This window comes from Notamacropus eugenii, chromosome 1 (genome assembly GCF_028372415.1).
Source record: "Notamacropus eugenii isolate mMacEug1 chromosome 1, mMacEug1.pri_v2, whole genome shotgun sequence".
Classification (NCBI taxonomy): Eukaryota; Metazoa; Chordata; class Mammalia; order Diprotodontia; family Macropodidae; genus Notamacropus; species Notamacropus eugenii.
The window spans coordinates 181,176,565-181,197,379 of record NC_092872.1 but is presented as its reverse complement, the minus strand read 5'-3'; the positions used below and the strand labels follow the sequence as shown (position 1 = coordinate 181,197,379).

The following is a 20,815-nucleotide window of genomic DNA, read 5'->3' as shown; positions in this document are numbered from 1 at the left end:
CAATTGCATAGCAAGCATTTGGAAAAAAATCAGATAACAACCATGTTCCTGGCATCTTGATAATATCAAGAGATCAAGAACGGGGTTTCTTCACTTTTTTGTGTGTCATAGACTCCTTTGGCTTTCTGGTGATGCCCATGGGCCCATTCTCAAAAAAAAAAAAAACAAAAAACAAAAACAAAAACCTGTTTAATGCATAAAGTGAAATACATAGGATTACAAAGAAACTTAATTATGCAGAAATATAGCTATCAAAATATTTTTTAATCCCAAGTTTACAGACCCCAGGTTAAGAACTCCTGCTATAGAAGAAAGCCCCCAGTATATTGGGTGGATCTGCATTGTTGGTAGCCTCATTAATAAAATAATAATAGCTAACCTTTATATAGCACTTTTAGGTTTGCAAAGCACTTTGCATCTATCAGTTCTTTTGATGACAGCATGGCATTAAAACAAATATAAATTTAACAGTTTAAAAACTTGGGTCTTCTAAAAATGAAACAGACTTCCCGCCCATTATGTGTTTAAGTAGAGATTGGGAGATGATTACCTGTCAGAAGCCTCATGCAACTTTAAAAATCACTTCATATATCTTATATACATATACAGAAATAAGTGATTAGTGAAGTATAAGCCATTCTTATCCAATCATAGTAAGACTCTTAAGGAATCTAGTCATCACTTGGTTTAGATCAGTTCAAGTCCTACAATAAAATTAAAATATCCCTATACTTTAGAATCTACACTATTTGGGATGAACTTTCATAGTGAAGGAATTTTCCCTCAGAGAGTCTTCAATGATGCGATTTCACTGCATACCTACTTATGCAATTCATTCATTCATTCGATAAATACTGTGTCCAATATGTATACAGCATAATTATATTTTCTCAAATTAAGTCCTCAAATCATACATCCATTTAGTAGATCATGATTTTGCCATTTCGGTTCTCAACCCTAACAATTCCTTTAACCAAGAAGCACCAGATGAGGTCAGATCAATAGCTCATCTAAATGATCCTCTATCTCAGAGAGTCAGTCAAGGACATTTTAGAGGTAAACACGACATCACCTCAAATAGCCAGGGAGGAAAATGCACCAAACATCTTCAGCTCCCCATAACAATTGGCAACTACCATTCACATTCAAGAATGTGTCTAAATTTTCCCTAAATCTACTGACATTTTTGCTCTGTGTGGCTTCTTAAGGTAATCAGCTCTCTTGGTTGCCCACCCCTAAACCATTTCTTTCAGACTTTGAAAGATACCTTCTATTTTTAGCATTCTTGGATTTGTTTCCAAGCCTATCACAGGATCATAAATCTGTGATATTAGGGGGTTGAGAAAGGTCATCTAGTTGAACCCCCTAATTTTACAGATGAGGAAAACGAGACTCAGTTAAAGTGACTTCCAAAAACCACACATGGAACCAGTGATAGAGGTGGGACTGGAATGCAGATACTCTGATTCCAAATCTTTCCAAATGACTTCCTGTTTCACCATACTACTTTCTCATGATTTTATATATTTTAACCATATCTGCCCTTCAGTTTGTCTTTCTCAACTGAAACACAAACTATTCTAATTCTGCTTACAAGAAGTCCCTTGGCTTCCTTGATCATTGCAGTTGCTCTCTGGGCCTAGGCTCGCTTAGACATCATATGATTACAGAGTGGGTCACTCAGCTGCCTCTGAGACCACTGAGGCCTCTGTGCCTTGGCCCAGGTCCACCTCATGCTGTACCATAATACCTGCCCCTCTCACCTCATGGCCACAGTGATCACTCCCCTCCCACCTGACCTCATGGAATAAGATCATGAGTGTGCTATATATATTTATCTGTAAACATGTACTATGAATGTACTACGTACAAGAGAATATAAGGTCCTTGAGGAAAGGTCCTGTCTCACATCTGTATTTTGTATTTCTATCTCCTGCAGCTCGCTCAGTGCCTGGCACAAACATAATAACTATTTAATGACTGATTGGCATATCCAGTCAAACCCCCTTATTTTAGAGTCAGGGAAACTGAGACCTAAGAAAGTAAGTAAGATTACACAAGAAGGAAGTAGCCAAGTCATAATTCAAACTTTTGGTCTTTATTGAGGAAAATGAAGGAAATACCCATATCTAAATGGCATTCATCTATGCATGAGACTTTAAGGGGCACAAGGATGAACTGTAGAACTGCTAACCAAAGTATGTGACTTGCTGCAGTAATTAAACATAATGTCAGAAGACGGTATATGCCTGTTTTACTTCTGACCTATAAGAAGGGCTTGAGAACACAATTTCTGTTACTCTGGAATGATTCGCTTCTCTCACTGATCTGAACATAATGTTACCTGAAGAGAAGAAATTGAGAGAATGGAAACTGTTGCAATAAAAGTGTCTGGTTTCTAAATAATTTTTGTAAAAAAAGAAGGGCTTGGAATTACATATTCAGGAGTATTATTTCATATGTGACAAACTAGTAGGGATTATAATGAGGGGTACTATTGTTGAACAATTAAGCCAGTACACTCTATTGGGAAACAAACAACTTTGTTTCTAATCCAATCACCCAGATTTCTTTAAGGTGAATTATCTTTGCTAACTCATCCAAAGCTCTCTGAGAAGGGGTAAAAGAAAATACAAACAAGAAAATCAGAGAATTTTAATATTGGATATAATATGCATCATCTAATCTTCGGGATGGGACCAGGTGTAAAGGGTTTTAAATGTCAGAGTCTGTATTTGATCCTAGAGGCAATCGTAGGGACAGCATTAGTTTACTAAAGAGGTGAATGACATGGTCAGACCCGCACTCCAGGAAAAATCACTTTGGCAGCTGTGTGTGGGATTAATGGGAATGGGGAGAGACAACATAGGGAGACAAATCAGGAGATGATTACAGTAATCTAGGTGAGAAGTGAGGAGAGCTGAGCTAAGGCTGTGGCCATGGAGAGAGATGCAAGATGGGGACAGATGTAAGAGAGCTGAGGTGTCTGGAACAACCCCATGCTGCGGACATAAACAGAGACAGTTTGAAGAACAGTGAGTTGGGGAGGAAGGGTAGGGTGTGGACCCAACAGAGGAGAGATCTGTTCTATTTTGAACATGTTGAATTTTAGATAAGAAATGTAAAATTTTGCCACGAAGGTATGTCAGAAGAAGCATGAAGCAGGTGACAGCCATTACCTACAGATGCATTAACTATATTATATTGGCAAAGCAGAAGGACGGAGCTCTCAGTGCCAATGGAGGGAGAGACCAGGTGGCTTAGAGATGTGTGTAGCCAGGAGGGAGAGGCCGTAGAAACACCCAGGAGCCAAAGGCAGCAGCCATCTACAACGGAATTATTAAAGGAGGGAGACACTGGAGAGGTCAAAAACAGAAACAAGGGATAAAGCCATTAAAAAAGAGAACAACCCTAGTCCTTGTCTTTCACTGAGGTGAGGGATAGGGACAAAGAGGAAGGGTAAACTCCTTGATAAGCCCACATTTTCTCCCTGCTTGGGCAAAGGACCCCATTCTAGGGTAATGTGATAAGGGTGGCACGATCATACAAGTCACGGGGAGAGGAGGGCTACCCAAAGGAAGAAAAGTTGCTTTAACTGTTCTACTTATAAAAAGAAAGAGCTGTCAAAGTCATTGAAACTGCGCAGTTCACGTCTATCACAAGCCTCTGGAGCAGGTTTCCCGTCTGCTTCCTGAATTCTTTATCCATTTTCTTCTCCTGTCCAGACAGGTTATAGAATACCCCAACACAATCCCACTTTTGCCCACTGATCTTCACTTCAACGGTTTCCCGGTCTGGTTCATGGATTTCCTTCCAGGAATGTCTTCTTTTTAAATGAACATATCATCTTGATGTCCAGTGCTATTCTACCATGTCCTTTAATCTGTTCCTTAAGAATGTGCTATACCTTTATTTTGCCATGTTGCAGCCATAAGTCACATTTTACCAAATGTCAGGAACGCCTACGTGTTCACAATCACCTTCTTGCACCAATGTTCTTGGTTTCCTTTATTACTCACATCTGCCCAAGGGTTTTATTACTGCTCCTGCCTGTGAATTACGGGAGCTCTGCATAGCTATCCTTGCATCATACCCAATAACTGGCTGGGGTATATGGCTTGGTCAATGTGTCTCCCTTTATATTTTCAGTTTTAAACACCTTTAAAAAAATCAGATCACCAAGTCCCGAACTACATTTTCCGTATTCTTCATCCTCCATGCCTATTTCCAAACCCTTGGACCAGTTCTCCAACACTGTCTTCTTAACCAGGTATTCACTCCTCCAAGTCACCATTCTCTTCTGAATTGGCCGTAATCAGAATCAGGGATGAAAAAGAACCTATGAACTTAACTAAGGCCTTTATAACTTCTCACGATTTAACAACAGCGCTTTCCAGTTTTGTTCTGGGCAGCTAAGTGGCGCAGTGGATAGAGTGCTCTGCGTGGAATCAGGTGTCTCCCTGAGTTCAATTTGACCTCAGACGCTTACGTCCTGTGTGGCTCTGAGCATGCCATTTAACCCTGTTTTCTTCAGTTTCTTTATCTGTCAAAAAAGCCAGAGGAAAAATGGCAAACCATTACAGTATCTTTGCCAAGGAAGCTCCAAATGGGGTCATAACTAGACACAACCGAAACAACCAAACAGCAACAAAAGTTTTCCAGTGGTATCATCTGTTCCTCTGTGAATCATCAAAAGTGCCTATTAGCTGTTGAATGTAACAAGACTTGGGAGATTTCTGATCCTATCTCAGATAGATTCCAGGAAGATAGTGAGGACCTGAGCTGAGTCTTTTATTTCCTTACCCTTACTCAAAATGTAAGAGTTTCCCCAGGGAATGTATATACTAGAGGGCTTTCTTTCTACTGGGCTCCTAATTAGCAGGTAAGGTTGACAGCCTTAGGCTATTTGAACAGGCTCAACCAACTGTTCAAGACTGAATTTTACTTAAGAAAGATAATTAGGAGAAAATTAGAAAGCTTTACAGTCTCCAACACTAGTACGGAAGATATTGTTCCCAGGTGTTGAAAGAGAACGGACATCACAATTTGTGGTCATAGAAGCAGAGGCTAGAGGTGGAAATGACCTTGATGGGCAGGTAGTCCCACCCTCCACCCCTCATTTTACAGATGGAAACTGCATCCCAGAAACACTAAGCAATTTGCCCCAGGATTTGAGTTTAGATGCTCCGATTTCAAATCTAACACAATTTTCACTGCACCATACTGCATATATAGACTGGGCCTAAGCAGCAAAGATACTCTAGAAGGACCCAGCTTTCTAAGCAAACTTTTGGCATGCTAGAGGCTGACAGGATTAAAGATCAAGAGGGATAGCCTCTGGAAGTCCCTAGTCCAGGATCACCACAGAGCTAGGATGCAAGGCAATTGGTGTCTCCTACCAGAAAGGGAAATTTGAAGATTTCTTTTCCCATGCACCTCTCCCATCTCCTTCATCACAAATAATGCAACTAGCCACAGAAAAAACTTTTGGAAATGACAATGACATGGGCAAGGTTTAGGGGTGCTGGGACCCTGAAATAGTGACATGCAGGTGCTGCTCAAATGCTCTTGACCCAAGCCTTCTTTCAGCCAAAGAGAAACAAAGTTTATTAAAGATCCACCATATTGGCCAGACTTTTAAGGAATCTGAGCATTTATATCGCTAATGTGAGGGGGTCAGATTGAATCTGGGCATTTTCACGGAATGGACCTAATATACAGAAAGACTGTGGGAGGGATCTAGGGTTGGCCAAGTAGTGGCCAGTAGCTAAAGGCTATCTGGAGATGAGAGACATTGGAGGGCTAGGTTAGGTTAAGGATAACAGAGATTTGGACGTAGTGATAATGAAAGTTTTATGGGAAAATCCAAGGAAATTTCAGATTGGGGTTTTCCAGGGCCCTTAGACAAATGGGACCCAAATCCTTTTGGGGGAAGGGGCAAAGGTCTCAGCTTAGGCCTGTACCCCATCAAGTGAATGAGGGAAAACCAGACCTAGAGACCCTGCACTGTACTAAAAGAAAATGACAACTGGGAGCTCAGAGAAACTGAAGGAAGTGTGTAATGGAAGTGATCCCTGGCAATCCCTGATAAGAGCAGCACGGAGTTAAGAAGTGCAGGCTTGCTTATGCAGGAGAACACCACCTCCTAATGCAACTGGAACAGTCAGGACCTTCTGGGAGCAACCAGAAGCTACAGAGGTAGTGGGACCGGATTATTCAGAGCTGGGATTCAGATTTACTATAAATCTAGGGGAGAGTTTGTTTTCCAAGGATTCTGTTTTGTCTTCCATCTTGTTTTCCTCAATCTTTCAATAAAACTTCTTTTTCTAATATAATGAAAACTGGTAAAAAAAAAAAATTTTAAGTGGGGAATACCTTGCATACTTGTTTCCCTTGAATACAAGTTTGTTGGATAGCAGCTATGAGTCAGAGAAGTTAAGAATCCTCTGAGGAATACACAGACACTGCATGCCATGAAACTCTCTAACAAGGGTTACCCAACAGTGTACATCCTGATGGCTCCTATTAGATATGGCTACCTTGATACCTCTTAGCAGGGAATCACCAAGCCCCATTATTTGTCTCTCTTTCTGACCAGTACTGGACGTGCTCTTTCCTGGTAGACTGGGCAGATTCCCACCATAATTCCTCGAAGTAGAATTAACTGTTTCCTCCTCAGAGGATGCAGCTCCACTTCCCATATTAGCGCCCCCAACACTTCGGAGTTTCAGAAATTTTTCTTTCTTTCTCTGCATCTAATTCTTTCATCCTCCAAACTCCCAACATAGGCTAAACTGCCCTGTTTGTCAATGTTATTTTTTTCTGCTTAAAGCATATTTTCTATTTTTCAAGAGAAATAATCTTTCCTTCTTTATCTGTCTCAGGACATTTTTGTTCGTACTACTCTTACGGCCCTTGAGTAATTTTTTTTAAAGTAGAATAACGTAGCACTCATCCGCCTCATTGGAGCCTAAGGCCCTTGAAGATCTATATCAGCATTTTCTTTATTTTTTTTGTCTTCCCTACAGGACCTTGCATACAGCAGGTGCTCATAAATGTTTGCTAAGTGAATTCCACAGTGTACAAGTAGCCCAGAGAAGCTTCTAGACTGTAGAGGACAGATTGAAATGGCTAACCCTGGCACCGTTATTATCTGTGATGGCCAGATTCAAATGCAGAACATCTCCCACCCCAACCAGATGATCCTCCTCCTCTTCTGCTTCTGTCCCTGAAGCTAAGCATGCTCTAATCTGTTCCTCTCCACCCTCTGCTGCAGTCAGAATCAGAAGGTTTCAGACAGAAGAAGAATCAGAAGAAAGTCAGGATGATTCAGAAAACCAGGAAAGCCCCTCTGTCCGTAGGGCAGGAGAAGAGCATCCCCTGCCTTCTGCTCTCTTCCAGTGGGGACAAGACTATTTGTTGAGGGGTTATGGACATTTCTGAACAAGACAATTCACTCCTGCCTCTGTGTGTGTATATACACACATGGATATATGTGTGTATATATGCATACATGTGTTTGTATATATGACAGTTAGAAGTACTATTGAAAAATCGACACTTCCCAAGCAAATTAAGATATCATGAAAACCAAGTTCCTAGGATAGGATCAGTGGCAGGCTAGAAAATGCCATCTCACAGTCCAATGCTACTTCTATTTTCAGATTTTCTTGCAACTTTTTAAAAAACAAATCCTATTCTTCCCCTCACCACCCCTTCTCAGCTCCCCCGCCCCTGCAAAATCTCTCTTCCAAAGAGATCAAATTTCCTCTAGTCTAAGCCTGTGATAGCCCACAGAAGAGAAAACATGAGCTAGCAGAAAGCATGCTCCACTAGGAATCAAAACAGATCCCAGGATGTTAAGAGCTGGAAAAGACCTTAGAGATCATTTAGGCCAGCCCTCTCCTTTCACAGATGAGGTCACCAAGGCCCAGAGAGATTGTGATTTGCCCCAATACATAATTAACTCATGGCAGAATCTGGACTATAACCATCTGCTATCTCCCAGTGTACTTTATACTACATCATGAGAAGATGTGTCACTTGTAGCCATGTAACCCCTAGGCCTAGGGCCTAGAACAAATCCTCTTTTTAAGGGGATTTGTTCTGTGAAGTTTGGATTTAGTCAAAGGGCTGCACTTTGGGATGCAGAGGGCCACATGTAACCTCAAGGCCACAGGTCCCCCACCCCTGGCCTAGACCTTCACTTCAATACAAATTAATGTCATTTAGTGCTTATGAAGAAGGCAGGGTAGCATTATTATCCTCATGTTAATAGAGATGAGGAAACCATGTCTATGAAAAGGCATGGAATTTGTAAGGCACGAAGGTGCTAAAATATAATGCAAGTTAGTAAGACAGCTCCTAAGATCTCAAGGAACCCAAATGCTAAACTCAAGTGAAAACAAAAACCTTTCTTTCATTGGCATTGCTACTGCTGATCAGCAGGTTGTACAGTATGACCACACAACTACAACTCCAGTTAAGAGAACTCCCAATGATATGGACATGCTGGAGTGCGGCTTATACACATACATGCTAGGAGGAGTGGGGAAAGGCCTCCTAAACAAATGTGAGGTAAACAAAGAAAATCTTTGAGCTACTCAAACTTGCATGCCAAGAATTCCCAATCTAATAAGCACCTATCTTTCCTACAAAGTACTTGCTGTCCAGTAGGCAACAAAAGGAAAACGTTCCTGCCAACTACTATTTCAAGCACATGCAGAACTACAGTGGGATCTCTTGCAAAGAAGGTACTAACTGTAAATAACTCTCAACCAATTACGAAAGCCTTTCAGTTCTCCAAAGTTACACAGCCAGTTTCCCTATCTCCTACCCAAGCAATACAATAACTGTGTAAACTTGAAAGTAGTCAAGTTGTCATTTTTAATGTTTTATAAACACAACTTTTCTAAGCCAAATGGCCTTCCCACCAACCTTTATATGGTTATGGAGAGCCTATGACAGTTGGGGAAACTCATGCCCTCAACCTTGAGTTTGTAAGAAACCCCTGCCCTGGAAGACTATGGAATTTATTTGGAAAGTCAAGATCAACATATCTGAAGTAGATGATTTGCTGTGGTTTTAGAATTATGGACAATTATATGGTATGGATAATAAATGCCAAAGGAGTTCAAAGGAGAGGGAAAACTGTGACCTGGAGGACCTCATAGAAAAGGCATGATTACAGTTAGGCTTTCAGGACCTGGTAGAAAATGGAAAAGAAAGGACATTGCTGTCCGTGAAGCAGCATGAACAAGAGGCACCAAAGAAGGAATAGGGATGGTGTGGGCTATGGGCCACTGAAAAGACCTGGCTAGAACTGAAGGTGTATGTTGGGAAGTAGTAAAAAGTAATGTTGGCTAGGTAGACTAAGATGAGATTATGGAAAGCATGGAGAGCCCTGAAAGCCAGGAAAATCTGTTAAAATTCAATGACCGTTTATTAAACATAGATTGAGTACATGGCACTTAATGTATATAAACAAAATGTATATAAATAATGTATATAAACAAAAACCCAAAACTATCCTCTCAAGAAGCATACTTCCTACTGGAGGGAAAGAAGGAGCCCCAACATAAGCCCTTCAAGATAAGGAGCAAAGGAGAGGAGAGCAAGTGCTCCCTGTCTCCAAAGAGGGAGAAGACGCATCAGCTGGGGACAGGGGAGGAGACCAGCCAAGTTTACTCTCTCTAACTGGCCGCAGCCCCGCCTAGGGACCACAGCTGGCCCTTTCTAAGGATCACCTTACTCTTTAGAGATGTGAGCACTGTAAGGAGATGGAGCCTGACCCGACTCAGCAATGGAAGTAAATTCACCTACTTACTAGTCTTCAAAGCTCATTTTCACTATTCCCCTACTCAGTCTGACCCAATCGGATGGCCTCTGATAAATGTTTATAAGTTACTCATTTAGAATTTAAAGTAATGCATTTTAAAAAATTTACTAAGGCTAACAGAATAGGAAAAAAGCAAATGGCATCTCATTGGAAATCAGACATTTAAATGCAGCAGCTCAGAAACAGTAAGATGTGTATTAACCCTATAATAACTAAATGTACTAACACACTGCAAGGCTTCTTGACTTGCTTCATCAGTGTGTGAATGCCCTCTGACCTTCCCCCATTCCCCCTTGGAAGACTGTCTACTTTCTGTGGCTTGAAAAACTGCAGAGTAACCAGTCTTTCGCTTCTAGAGAAAGCACTCTTTACTATTTATTGTCGCCTCCGTTCCTCTCTCCTCTCAAAAGCTTCTCAAACTCCAGCAATCTGGCTTCTAACCTCATCATTCAATTGAAACTTATTTCCAAAGCAGCCAATGATCTTTTAACTGTCCGTTGCAATGGCCTTTTCTCAATCCTCATTCTTCTTGACCCCTCTGGCAGCCTGCAATCTCTCGTCCTGGATATTCTCTCCTCTCTGAGCTTTCCTAGAACTCAGTTCTCCTAGCTGTCTGACCTTTCCTTTTCTTTCCTATTCTTTCAGAGACTGGGTCTATCTATTTCACCAAGCTGGAAGTACTGAGTTCATTCATAGACATTATCCACTGCTGACATCGTGGAAGCTTTTCACGCCTGTTTCCCACCTGGGCCCATTTGCTCTTCCTAGAAGAGCAGCCTAGAACCCTCCTTCCCTCCCAGGAGTTCCATCATACTGGACTTAGCGCAGACACTCCATTAGTTTTATCTCCATTTTAGCTCAAAATTCCCAAGTTCAAGGGATTTACCAGCCTCAGCCTGCCCTGGTAGCCAGGATTACAGGCATGTATGACCTTTTCAGTCTCCTCTGCTGGATCTTCCTCCAGGTCACACTCGTTAATGATAAATGTCTTCCCAAGGGTCTGTCCTGGGCCCTCTTCTCTTTTCCCTCTCCACATATACATATGTTGACCTCATCAGCTCCCATGGGTTCAATTACCATCACTATGAAGATGGCTCCAAGATCTATATGTCCAGCCCTAGATTCTCTCTTTAACTCTAATCCCACAGCACCAATTTCTTATCAGTCATTTAAAACTAGATATCCCATAGGTTTCTCAAACACGACACATCCAAAATAGAATTCATTGTACTTTCCCCCAAATCCACCAACCTCCTATCTTCCCTATTAATGCCAAAGGCATCACCACCCTTGTCATCACCCCAGTTTGCAAACTGGAAGTCATTTTCAACCCCTCACTCTCCTTTCCACATATTCAAACTACTTCAAAATCTTATCGATTCAAGTTCTATCATCTCTCTCATCCATCTCCTTCTCTCCATTAGGATGGCCCTAGTTCAGGCCCTCACCAGCTCCTGCCTGAACTATCACAATAACCTCCTCTTCCCCTGCCTCTAGTCTGTCGCTTTTTCAGTCTACCTCCACACTGCTGCCAAGTGACTTCACTATAGCACAGCTCTAAATGTCACTCCTCTATTCAGTAAATTCCCATAGCTCCCTGTTACTGTAATTCTAGGATTAAACAGCAACTCTCCTTTTTGCCATTTAAAGTCTTTTACATAGCCTTGCCCTGATCTGCCTCTATGGGTGTTTTGCTACATTACTCCCTTTCCCAAACTCTGTTACAACTAGTTGACTTTTTCCTCTTCCTCACACACGGCACTCTACCTCACTTATGTAAAGTCTCCCTTATTTCTGGAATGGCCCCCTCCTCGCCTCTGCCTCTTCACGTCTATTCTCCTTCCAGTCTTGGCTCAAACACCGCCTCCAAAATAAAGTCCTTCCTTCTTCCCCTAGTTGCTGGATCTTCTCACCAAAATTACTTTGTATTAATTTTACATCTATTTTGCATATACTTATTTTTTTAAATTTAATTTTCTTTCTTTCTCAATTACATATAAGAATAATTCTTAACAGTCGCTTTTTAAAATTTTGAGTTCCAACTTCTCTTCCTCCCTCCCTCCCCTGCCCCCTCCCTGAGAAGGCAAGTCATTTGCTACAGATTATCCATTGCATATACTTAGATGAATATACAAAGACAAGCTTCGTCTCAATGGAATGTATGTTCCTGGAGGGCAGAGGCTGTTTCATTTTTTCACATTGTGTATTCCTGGTATCTAGCATAGTGCCTAGCAAAAATAACAAGCAGCATTTCTATAGCACTTTCAAGGTCTGCAAAGCTCTTTACACACATATCTCACTGTACCTTCTCCTGGGAGCTAATAGCACCAACTATAAACCATCTATAAAAAGCTTGCCATTATATAGATAAAGGAAATGAGTCAGATATTAAGTGACTAGCCAGAGGTACATGGATAGTAAACTGAGGATCTGAACTCAGGTCTCCTTGACTCCAAATCAAGGAATTTGACATCCATGGTGTCACCTTGCTGCTTCTATGTACCTTTGGCACATAACAGGGAACTAGGTGGTGCAGTGGGTAGAGCACCAGTGCAGGAGTCAGGAGGACCTGAGTTCAAATCTCACCTCAGACACTTGACACTCACTAGCTGTATGACCTTGGGCAAGTCACTTAACCCCAACTGCCTCATCCTGGGTCATCTCCAGTCATCCTGATGAATATCTGGTCACTGGATTCAGATGGCTCTGGAGGAGCAGTGAGGCTGGTGACCTGAACAGCCCTCCCTCACTCAAAACAAAGTCAAGTGCAAGTCATGTCATTATTTCTCTAATGGCATGGTCTTCTTTGACAACGAAGGACAAACACACACACAACAGGGGACTTAATAGCAATTTGTTCACTGAATGGCTGGCAACAACCAAACATGGAAATCCTGCTCTCCAATGGCAAAAAATCTTCTATTTCAAATCCTTCTTGCTAACCTAATAAAAAATTCCTAAATTCAGGCTTAGGCAACTTCAAAAAAATTAACAGAAAACCAAACTGCAGTGAAAGGGAAATTTAATTGTAAAGGAAGCGTGGATGCACTACTCCAATCAGCTGGTCTACACTGAGCTGTTTCCTCAGCCCTGAGCAAGGTGGACAGAAGTACCTCCACATGGTGGGCTGGGCCAATGGGCCACACAAAGCCCCACCAGCTGGCACGGGCCTCATTCAGGAGTGCACTACCAAGAGTGCACCCATATGAGGGGTGAGGCAGAAGACAGCCTGGGACTCCATAACGCCTAGAGGTAGATAGCCAGGAAAGAGAACTTGGAAAGTGCTTATTGTAACTAAATATTAAATGTCCTGTCAATTACATATGGTGATGGGGATGGCCAAACCATCTACTTTCCTTTTCTACAGTATTCCTTAAAGTGCAAAGAGCTCTTCACATTTGCTACCGACTCATATCCAACTGCTATAAACATTATCTTCTATGAATCTTCATTGATTCTTCACTGTCAGGCTGAGTTCATTTAGATAGAAAATAAAAAATCACACTCATGGCTCCTGTGTGCCAGAATAATGAAAGAACTAAAAGAGCTTATCAAAAATAGGATATGCTCCCTTGTTCCTATGTATACATATGTGTATGTTATATGTTCATATATATATATTTTATATTCATATATATATATATATGGGCTTCTGTGTGAAGACACAATTTGATGACGATTTAACGTGTGATGATCAAAGTTCCTCATCTCCAATCAGGGTGGTTCAAAAACGGAAAATACTGAAGCTTTAGCAACTGAGCTATAAACACGGCATTTGTCCAGTCAAGTGTAAAGCTTAATCAAGCATGTGGTTCTCAATTCTCAAGGGGATCCTTGTTCCGAGACTTCCTGTACCCTGGAGGTAATATCACTTCAAGTTCTCCATTCTTAGGATTTCTGTGCATTACACATAAATTTGATTTTAATCATTTAAACAGGAACAAGAAACTGAAATTTCCAGTCACATTACAATTCTATTGTTATCAGCATACAAAATACTATCCACAATAAAATAAGTAAAAAATAATTTGACTCTTTATGATTAGACCTTGTCTAATCTTATGAGAACACACTGCCTCGTTTGGGGGAAAAATGGGTTTTGCTTTTAAATGTATTTTTTAGGCAAATATAAGATTTAGTCTCTGTGGCTCCAGGCAAACCTAGAAGTAACGAATAGAAGTTATAGGGAGCCACGTTCCAGCTCAATAGAAAAGAACAACTTTCTAACGATTTAGAGATGTCCAAAAAAGTGAATAAACTATTTTATGAGTTAATAGTGAGTTCTCTGTCTCTAGAGCTATTCAAGCAGAGGTTAGCTGGCTAGAATTCATGCTTCATCTAGCGTTTGAACTGGATAATGGCTCAGGATCCCTTCAACTTTAAGATGTTATGACCATAAAAATTTGAAATGAGTGTGATCTCAGTCTAAGGCCATTCCCCCAAAGGGTAACTAAAAAGATTCATGGGATGGGTGTGAGGCCGTTACCTAAGTTATATAACAGGCTTTCATTCCCTCTTTCCACAAACTTATGAAGTGTCTATTATATACAGAATTGCGCTCATTCAAAATGTAACCAATATGCTTAGGAGATTCTCATCCAGTAAAGAATAAGCCACGAATGCAGGTAACTACAATATACAACAATATGTGATGACTGCATTAGGGGGTTGTTGCTGAGCAGAGTTCAACAAGCACTTCTTTATTACTATGTACACGGCACAGAATAACAAGACGGAACATTTTTTGACCCCAAATTCTCACATACGTAGAAATCCTCAGAAGTCTAAAAGAGCAGATATTTCTGTAGTAAATTTGATTATAAATAAGACAAGTTAGAGGTGTATCTGAAAAAACAATGAAGTCATTTGCAAGTATTTCCAATCAGGTCTGAAGCAGCAAAGATATGAACAGACAGCCTTATCTAGATTTCTTGGCTAAAAGGAATGAAGCTCAATTAGCATCTCCATCAGTTGTAGTCCACTCAAAACAAAACTAGGGTTTCCGTGGACTGAAAGCATCAAGGAGAAAGCCAAAGGCCTCAGAAGTGTTGGGGCAATAATCAATATACCATGTATGTCAAATTCTTGGTTAACCTATAACTCTAATTGGCCAAATATGACCTCTCAGAAAATAAAGATCTCAATTATACATGCTTTAGCCAAGGAGGAACCCATCCCAGCTTAAAGATGTAATCAAAGTAAATAATTCCTAAAGCTTTTTTTTCCTTCAACAATTTAGTAGGATCATCATCGAGGCATTCGTGATTGGGAGGGAAGCCATCTTTGGATCTTCTAATTAGCCAACCTCTTTAAAGCTTTGTCAACAACCTCTCCAGGTGCCAACATCTGAGGGTCCTAATTATCTGTTGTCAGTGTTACCATAACTTCCCCAAAATGTTAAAAAAAAAAAACATCTTATGAATGATAAAATTTTGAAGAAGGAAAAATCATTTACAGCTAAGAGGTCTCAGAGAAGACTTCCTGGAGGTGGTGTCTGAGCTGGGCCTTGAAGGGTGAGTAGGATTTTAAAAGACTAACACCACCACCTCCACCTTCCCTTCTACCTCTACCTCCAACTCCTCTTCCCTCTTTCTCCTCCTCCTCCTTCTTGCCTTTACATAGCACTCTGCATACACTCTCTTATTCAGCTTTCACATCAGTCTTCTAATGAGAGTAAGTTAAGTAGCTCCTTTTTGCAGATGAGAAACCTGATGTTTAGAGAAACTAAGTAAATTGTTATCAAGGTCACCAAGTCAGTAAAAGGCAAAGCTAGGGTTTGATGCTGAGTCTTTGGATTCCAAATCCTGTCTTCTTTCCACTATCCAAGGCAGAAAAACAATGAGTGAATTTGGCGGAGAGTGAATGGCCTAATTTGGCTCTAGCATTAAAGCACAGCATTACGTATATTAAAAAAAAAAGTATGGAAAGGCAAATTGCAGAAGGTCTCAAATGTCAATGTTTCTTATTGCTTTTGTTGTGGTTCATTCGTTTTTAGTTACACCTTACACTTTATGACCCCTTGTGGGGTTTTCTTGGCAAAGATACTGGAGTGTTTTGCCATTTTCTTCTCTAGCTCATTTGACAGATGAGGAAACTGAGGCAACCAGGTTAAAGTGACTTACCCAGCATCACCCAGCTAGTAAGTGTCTGAAGCTGAATTTGAACTCAGGAAAATGAGTTTTCCTAATTACAGGCCCAGCATGCTACCCACTGTACCAACTAGCTGCCCAAATATCATAGCTACAAACACACAACTCCCTTGAGGCTCAGAGATGGTATAACTTGCCCAAGGTTGCACAAGCAGTAAACACTAGAGTCAGGATTTGAACTCATGTCATCTGACTTCAGAGTCAGTGCTCCTTCAACACTTTCACCTTGAAATGTGCTGTTTCAGTCTCCAGGTAGGCACCCCCACTGAATACAGAATTAAGGATGTGCTTAGTAAAAACTCGTTAACTGAATCAAAATCAAAATAGGTTAAAAGAGTACAAGAAGTTCAGCAACTATAATAGAATTTATGCCTAAGGCAAAAAACATGCCCAGTTCCAAAGTAAATACTTCCAAATAATGCCAAACCGCTAAGGGAACAGGCAAGTGCACTAGAATGAACAGAGAGACAAAGGAAGAAGGGGGAGCCTAGAATTACTTTACTAAATAGTCTTTCCACTTGAATTACGCATTTTTTCACTGATTGAATACGGCATTATGGAAACCCTGAAAGCGTGAAGTAGATTAATTTGGCATTAATTTCCTGCATGTTCTGTTCTAAAGAAGTTTCCACACACTAGGACATGGCTATCATGTGTCAGGCATTTCACTTACAATTTCCCCACCATCAATAAGCCATATTTTATTTACTAAGGATGGTCTTCCCTATGGCCTTAAAGTCAATGGATGGCTGTGGGTGGTCATGCATATCAACATAGGTGGAAAGAAAAGCATACCTACAAATATTCTTTCTTATTTCAGATATTTCCCCAGTCTCCAAGTCAGACATACAGTCTACCCTTGCATAAATAATTTATCACTTTTCCAGAGCTGAAAAAATGGAAGCCATCCACAGATCATATTTCTATCTAAATAGTACCCTATGTACTGATCAACAAAAAAGCTTTTATTAAGGACTTACCACTATGTGAAAGGCACAAGGAGAGATGCTGGGAATATATGTCAAAACCAAACAGCCCCAGTCCCCAAGGCACTTACATTCTATAAGGGGAAATAATATTTACACATATAAGAGAATACAAGATGTATACAAAATAAATACAAGGCAAGAGACAGGCGGGGGAGGCACTGGCTGCTGGGGAATAAGGAAAGACTTCAGGGAGGAGGAAGCATTTGAGCAGGCTTTGGAGGAGATTAATGATTCAAAGAGGCAGGACTGAAGAGGGAAGGAATTCCAGGTTTGGGAAGGGCAGTCATGCAAAGGCTCAGAGAAAGGAGATGGAATATTATGGGTGAGGAACACCAAAAGAGCCAGTTTGGCTGGAATACAGAGAACATGAAGGTGAGAAATGGGAGAGAAATCTTGAAAGGAAGGTTGGAGTCAGCTTGGGAAGGGCTTTAAATGCCAGACAGAGGAGTCTGTATTTGATGCTAGAAGTAACGGGGAGCCCTTGGAGAGTTGTGAGCAAGGAAACAAGACACTCAGGCCTGGGCTTCAGAGATAGCATTTAGGCAGTTGTGAACAAGATAGTTTGGAAAGGGGGCAGACTTGAGTCAGGGAAAACCACATTAAGAAGCTACTGCAATAAACTAGATGAAAGACAATGAAGGTCTACACTTAGATAGTAGCCATGTTAGTAAAGAGATGATGAAAAGGCAGAACTGACAACTGATTGGATGGCTAGAAATACGGTGGCTCCTTCAACCAAAAATAGAAAGTTAAGAAGAGGGATGGAGTTGGGAGAAAAGCTAGAGGATGCTAGAATGTGATGGTGATGGAGGACTGAAAGACCAACTATCTGGTCCAGCAGCACTTTTTTTGGTATTAACATCTTTTATTTACAGTTCTTTAGTGCACTGGATCCGTTTAGTGTTAGTTAAATAAGTAAACATTTTGGCAAAAAACTACTGTAATATCTTACATTCAGATAAGAAAAATGATTCCAAGATCATAGAATTTAGAGCTAGGAGAAACTTAGAGATCATCTAGTCCACACCTCCTCACTTTCCAAATGAGGAAACTGAGGCAGAGAGGTAAAATGACTTGTCCAAGATCACATAGGTAGCACTCAGCAGAGCCAAGATTCAAACTCAGTTCCTCCTGATGCCCAAATGCAGGGCTCTTTCCAAACAGTCCTTTTCCCCATCTGTTTGAACCAATTACTGAAACAGACACCAAAAAGGATTCCCCCACTGGCTAGGAGATGGAACTACGTAAGAAAAAAGAAAAGAAAATCCTTCTTTCTCCACCCCATGAAAATTTCCAATCCCTATATACATTTCTTTCATTCTTTTTTCCTTTCCTGAAGCTCCCAATCACCAACTCACCCCTATCCCATAAACCCTGACTCAGGTCTTGGAATCCCCTATAGTTTGAGAAAATCACCATTCCTACTACATGACAAGTCGCAGGTAAGTAGAAAACAGAGATCCCCTCTGCCCCCAATGAACATCTTAGTACCTGTTATCATGTGTTCATCCTTCGTTGCTGAAGAAGACCATGCCATCAGAGAAATAATGACATGACTTGCACTTGACTTTTGTTTTGAGCCGTGCTGGTCACCAGTCTCACAGGGAGCCAGTGGATTTTACTGGATAGGGGTCAGACTTGGGCTTGAGGACAATCAGATTTGTGGAGGAGGGAGACCTGAGAAGAGAGGCTGACAGACTATTGTGGTCATGAGGTGACGAAGGCCAGCCCCTCAGAGAGGATGAAAATGTCAGCTCATATTTCTAGAATAGAAAAGATAGGATGTGGCAGCTGATTGGACATGAGGTGAGGGGAGTGAGAGTTAGGACCAAAGGATGACAATGATGTAGACGGTGGTGTGCCTTCTACACTAATAGAAAAATTGGTAAAAGAGGAGCCTTGGGGGGCTAGAGTCCACTGCTGGATGTAGTGAGTTTCTGGTGGCCATGTCAGGGCTACAGTGGAAGATGAGTCCCTGCATCCCATGCCAGAACTCAGAATGTATGTCTCACAGAAACATTGTTACATCCAGTGGTTAGATTCTAGAGTATTATTAACATTGTACAGCACTTCTGATCCACTGTCTGTTACAGAGACTTTTAGGACTACCCTGGCAACCTAAGCAATAAGTATACCATTATGTCTCTATAAGAAAATAAGTGTTCCAAACAAAGAATGAATGAAATTCATAACTTACATTTTCATCTCCCAACTTTCTCTGTAAATAGTAGCTGTGTGACTTTGACCAAGTCACTTCCCCCTAGAACTCCCTCTCCTCATATATACAAGGGAACAGTAAGGACTGACTAAATAATCTCCAAGTTTCTTCTTCTCTGACTTTGCTGGTTCTCCTCAACGTTCTCAGTGGGCCTCCTGGATATCAAAGGATAGCATAGGTTTCACTTGCAATTTTTCCACCATCAAGAAGCCCATGGTTTTTAAAGGAAAAGTAGTAACTCTGACAGGCCCTGGATGGATCCCTACTGCTCCACACACAGCTAATGGCAGCCCGGGGAATCTACGCTGTTTGTTTTATATAGACCAGTTCCCAGCACCAGAAGACAGTTCTGGTGTTATCTAGACACCCCCTCAGAACTGCTGTGTATTGGGCAGCCATTTCTACACTACCTGCTGAAATAGGCTGTCTTTTCAACAAAGATTACAGGATAAGCAGCAGCAACCGCCCCCTACCCTGGTTCCTGGCAGCATCATTCTGCCCCTGGAACAAATCCTCCTCAGTACAAATGACTTCCTGGAATGATCTGGCCCTTGGGTGAGAACACAGATACTACCAGAAAAACCCTCAGCAAGGTTTATATGGGAATGGGAACCAGCAGTTTGCTCCTTTAAGCAGTGCCAGGCAAAATAGCAGAAATGATTTCTATACTTTGCACCTCATTTGATTTTATGTTTTTCCTTGTTATTTTGTTTCATTTAAAAATTACCAGGTAAAACTCCTTTTGAAAAAACCCTAACTTTGCCTCAGTTAAGTGAAGATGTGATTTATCCTCATGGAAACCAAGAATTTGGTGTAATTTGGATATCTCTAGAAGCAAAGTATGAGCTAGAAGGCCAAATGCACTCTTGTGCTCCAGACAATACTGACCTTTTCAAGGTAAAAACCCCAAGTTGAAGAGTAAGTTGGGAATAAGTCGTTCCCTGACTGCCTAAGACCGTCTCCTCATAGCTGTTTCCCCACTTTCTTCCATCTCCAGTCTCCACCCAAGATCTTTAAACACCTTAGAAAAGTCACCAATATTCCAAGGTATGCTGTAGGTAAAGGAAATCTTCTATTTAACTCCCAAAAACCTTTGCTTTATAATACCACAAACACTGGCATTTAATCAAATATCAAAACAACCTCATTTATCTAGAGTTCACTTCCTAGCAACTACAACTAGCCAAAACATGGCCAAGAACCTGGAAAAAGGCAAAGAGAACAGCTCAAATATGATACCACAAAGTCATGTCATGTCACTCATATAAGTGAGTCCTTTGGGGGCCCCACTCCAGATACTATTCTAAAAGGCTTAACCATATGATTTGCCAAGTTGCCACAGATGAGAAGTAGCAAATTAGAAATGAGTGGACTTTTAAGACCAACACATTGATAGTAGGGAAAAGTGAGAAGGGCCAGCAAAGGAAACAGAAAATAATAAAAACCAGATGAGGATGCCACTGAATTTACAATAATACAGTACAGTAACTGAAGTTCCTACTTGATCATACCAAGAAAAAGTTAAATTATATTCAAATTCCTTTGTTTAAGGAGGCAGAGAAGCATTTCGTACATCTTCGAAAGTAATATCTTTCTAACAAAATTGTGAAGATAAAATTTT

The 20,815-nt window shown here is 40.9% G+C and overlaps 1 protein-coding gene across 6 annotated transcripts in view; it reads right to left on the bottom strand.

Annotated features, from left to right (window-relative positions):
- CNNM2 (cyclin and CBS domain divalent metal cation transport mediator 2) overlaps window positions 1-20,815 on the bottom strand; it is a 167,206-nt gene that overhangs the window by 84,673 nt on the left and 61,718 nt on the right. Inside the window, exon 2 of one of the 6 annotated variants that reach the window (XM_072621343.1) lies at window positions 4,373-4,543. The exons of the other annotated variants lie outside the window; for them this stretch is intronic. Within the exon in view, the coding sequence (XP_072477444.1) occupies window positions 4,467-4,543 (77 nt within the window). The 3' untranslated portion in view covers window positions 4,373-4,466. Of the gene's footprint in view, window positions 1-4,372; window positions 4,544-20,815 lie in introns of those variants that run through there. 6 annotated transcript variants of the gene reach the window in all.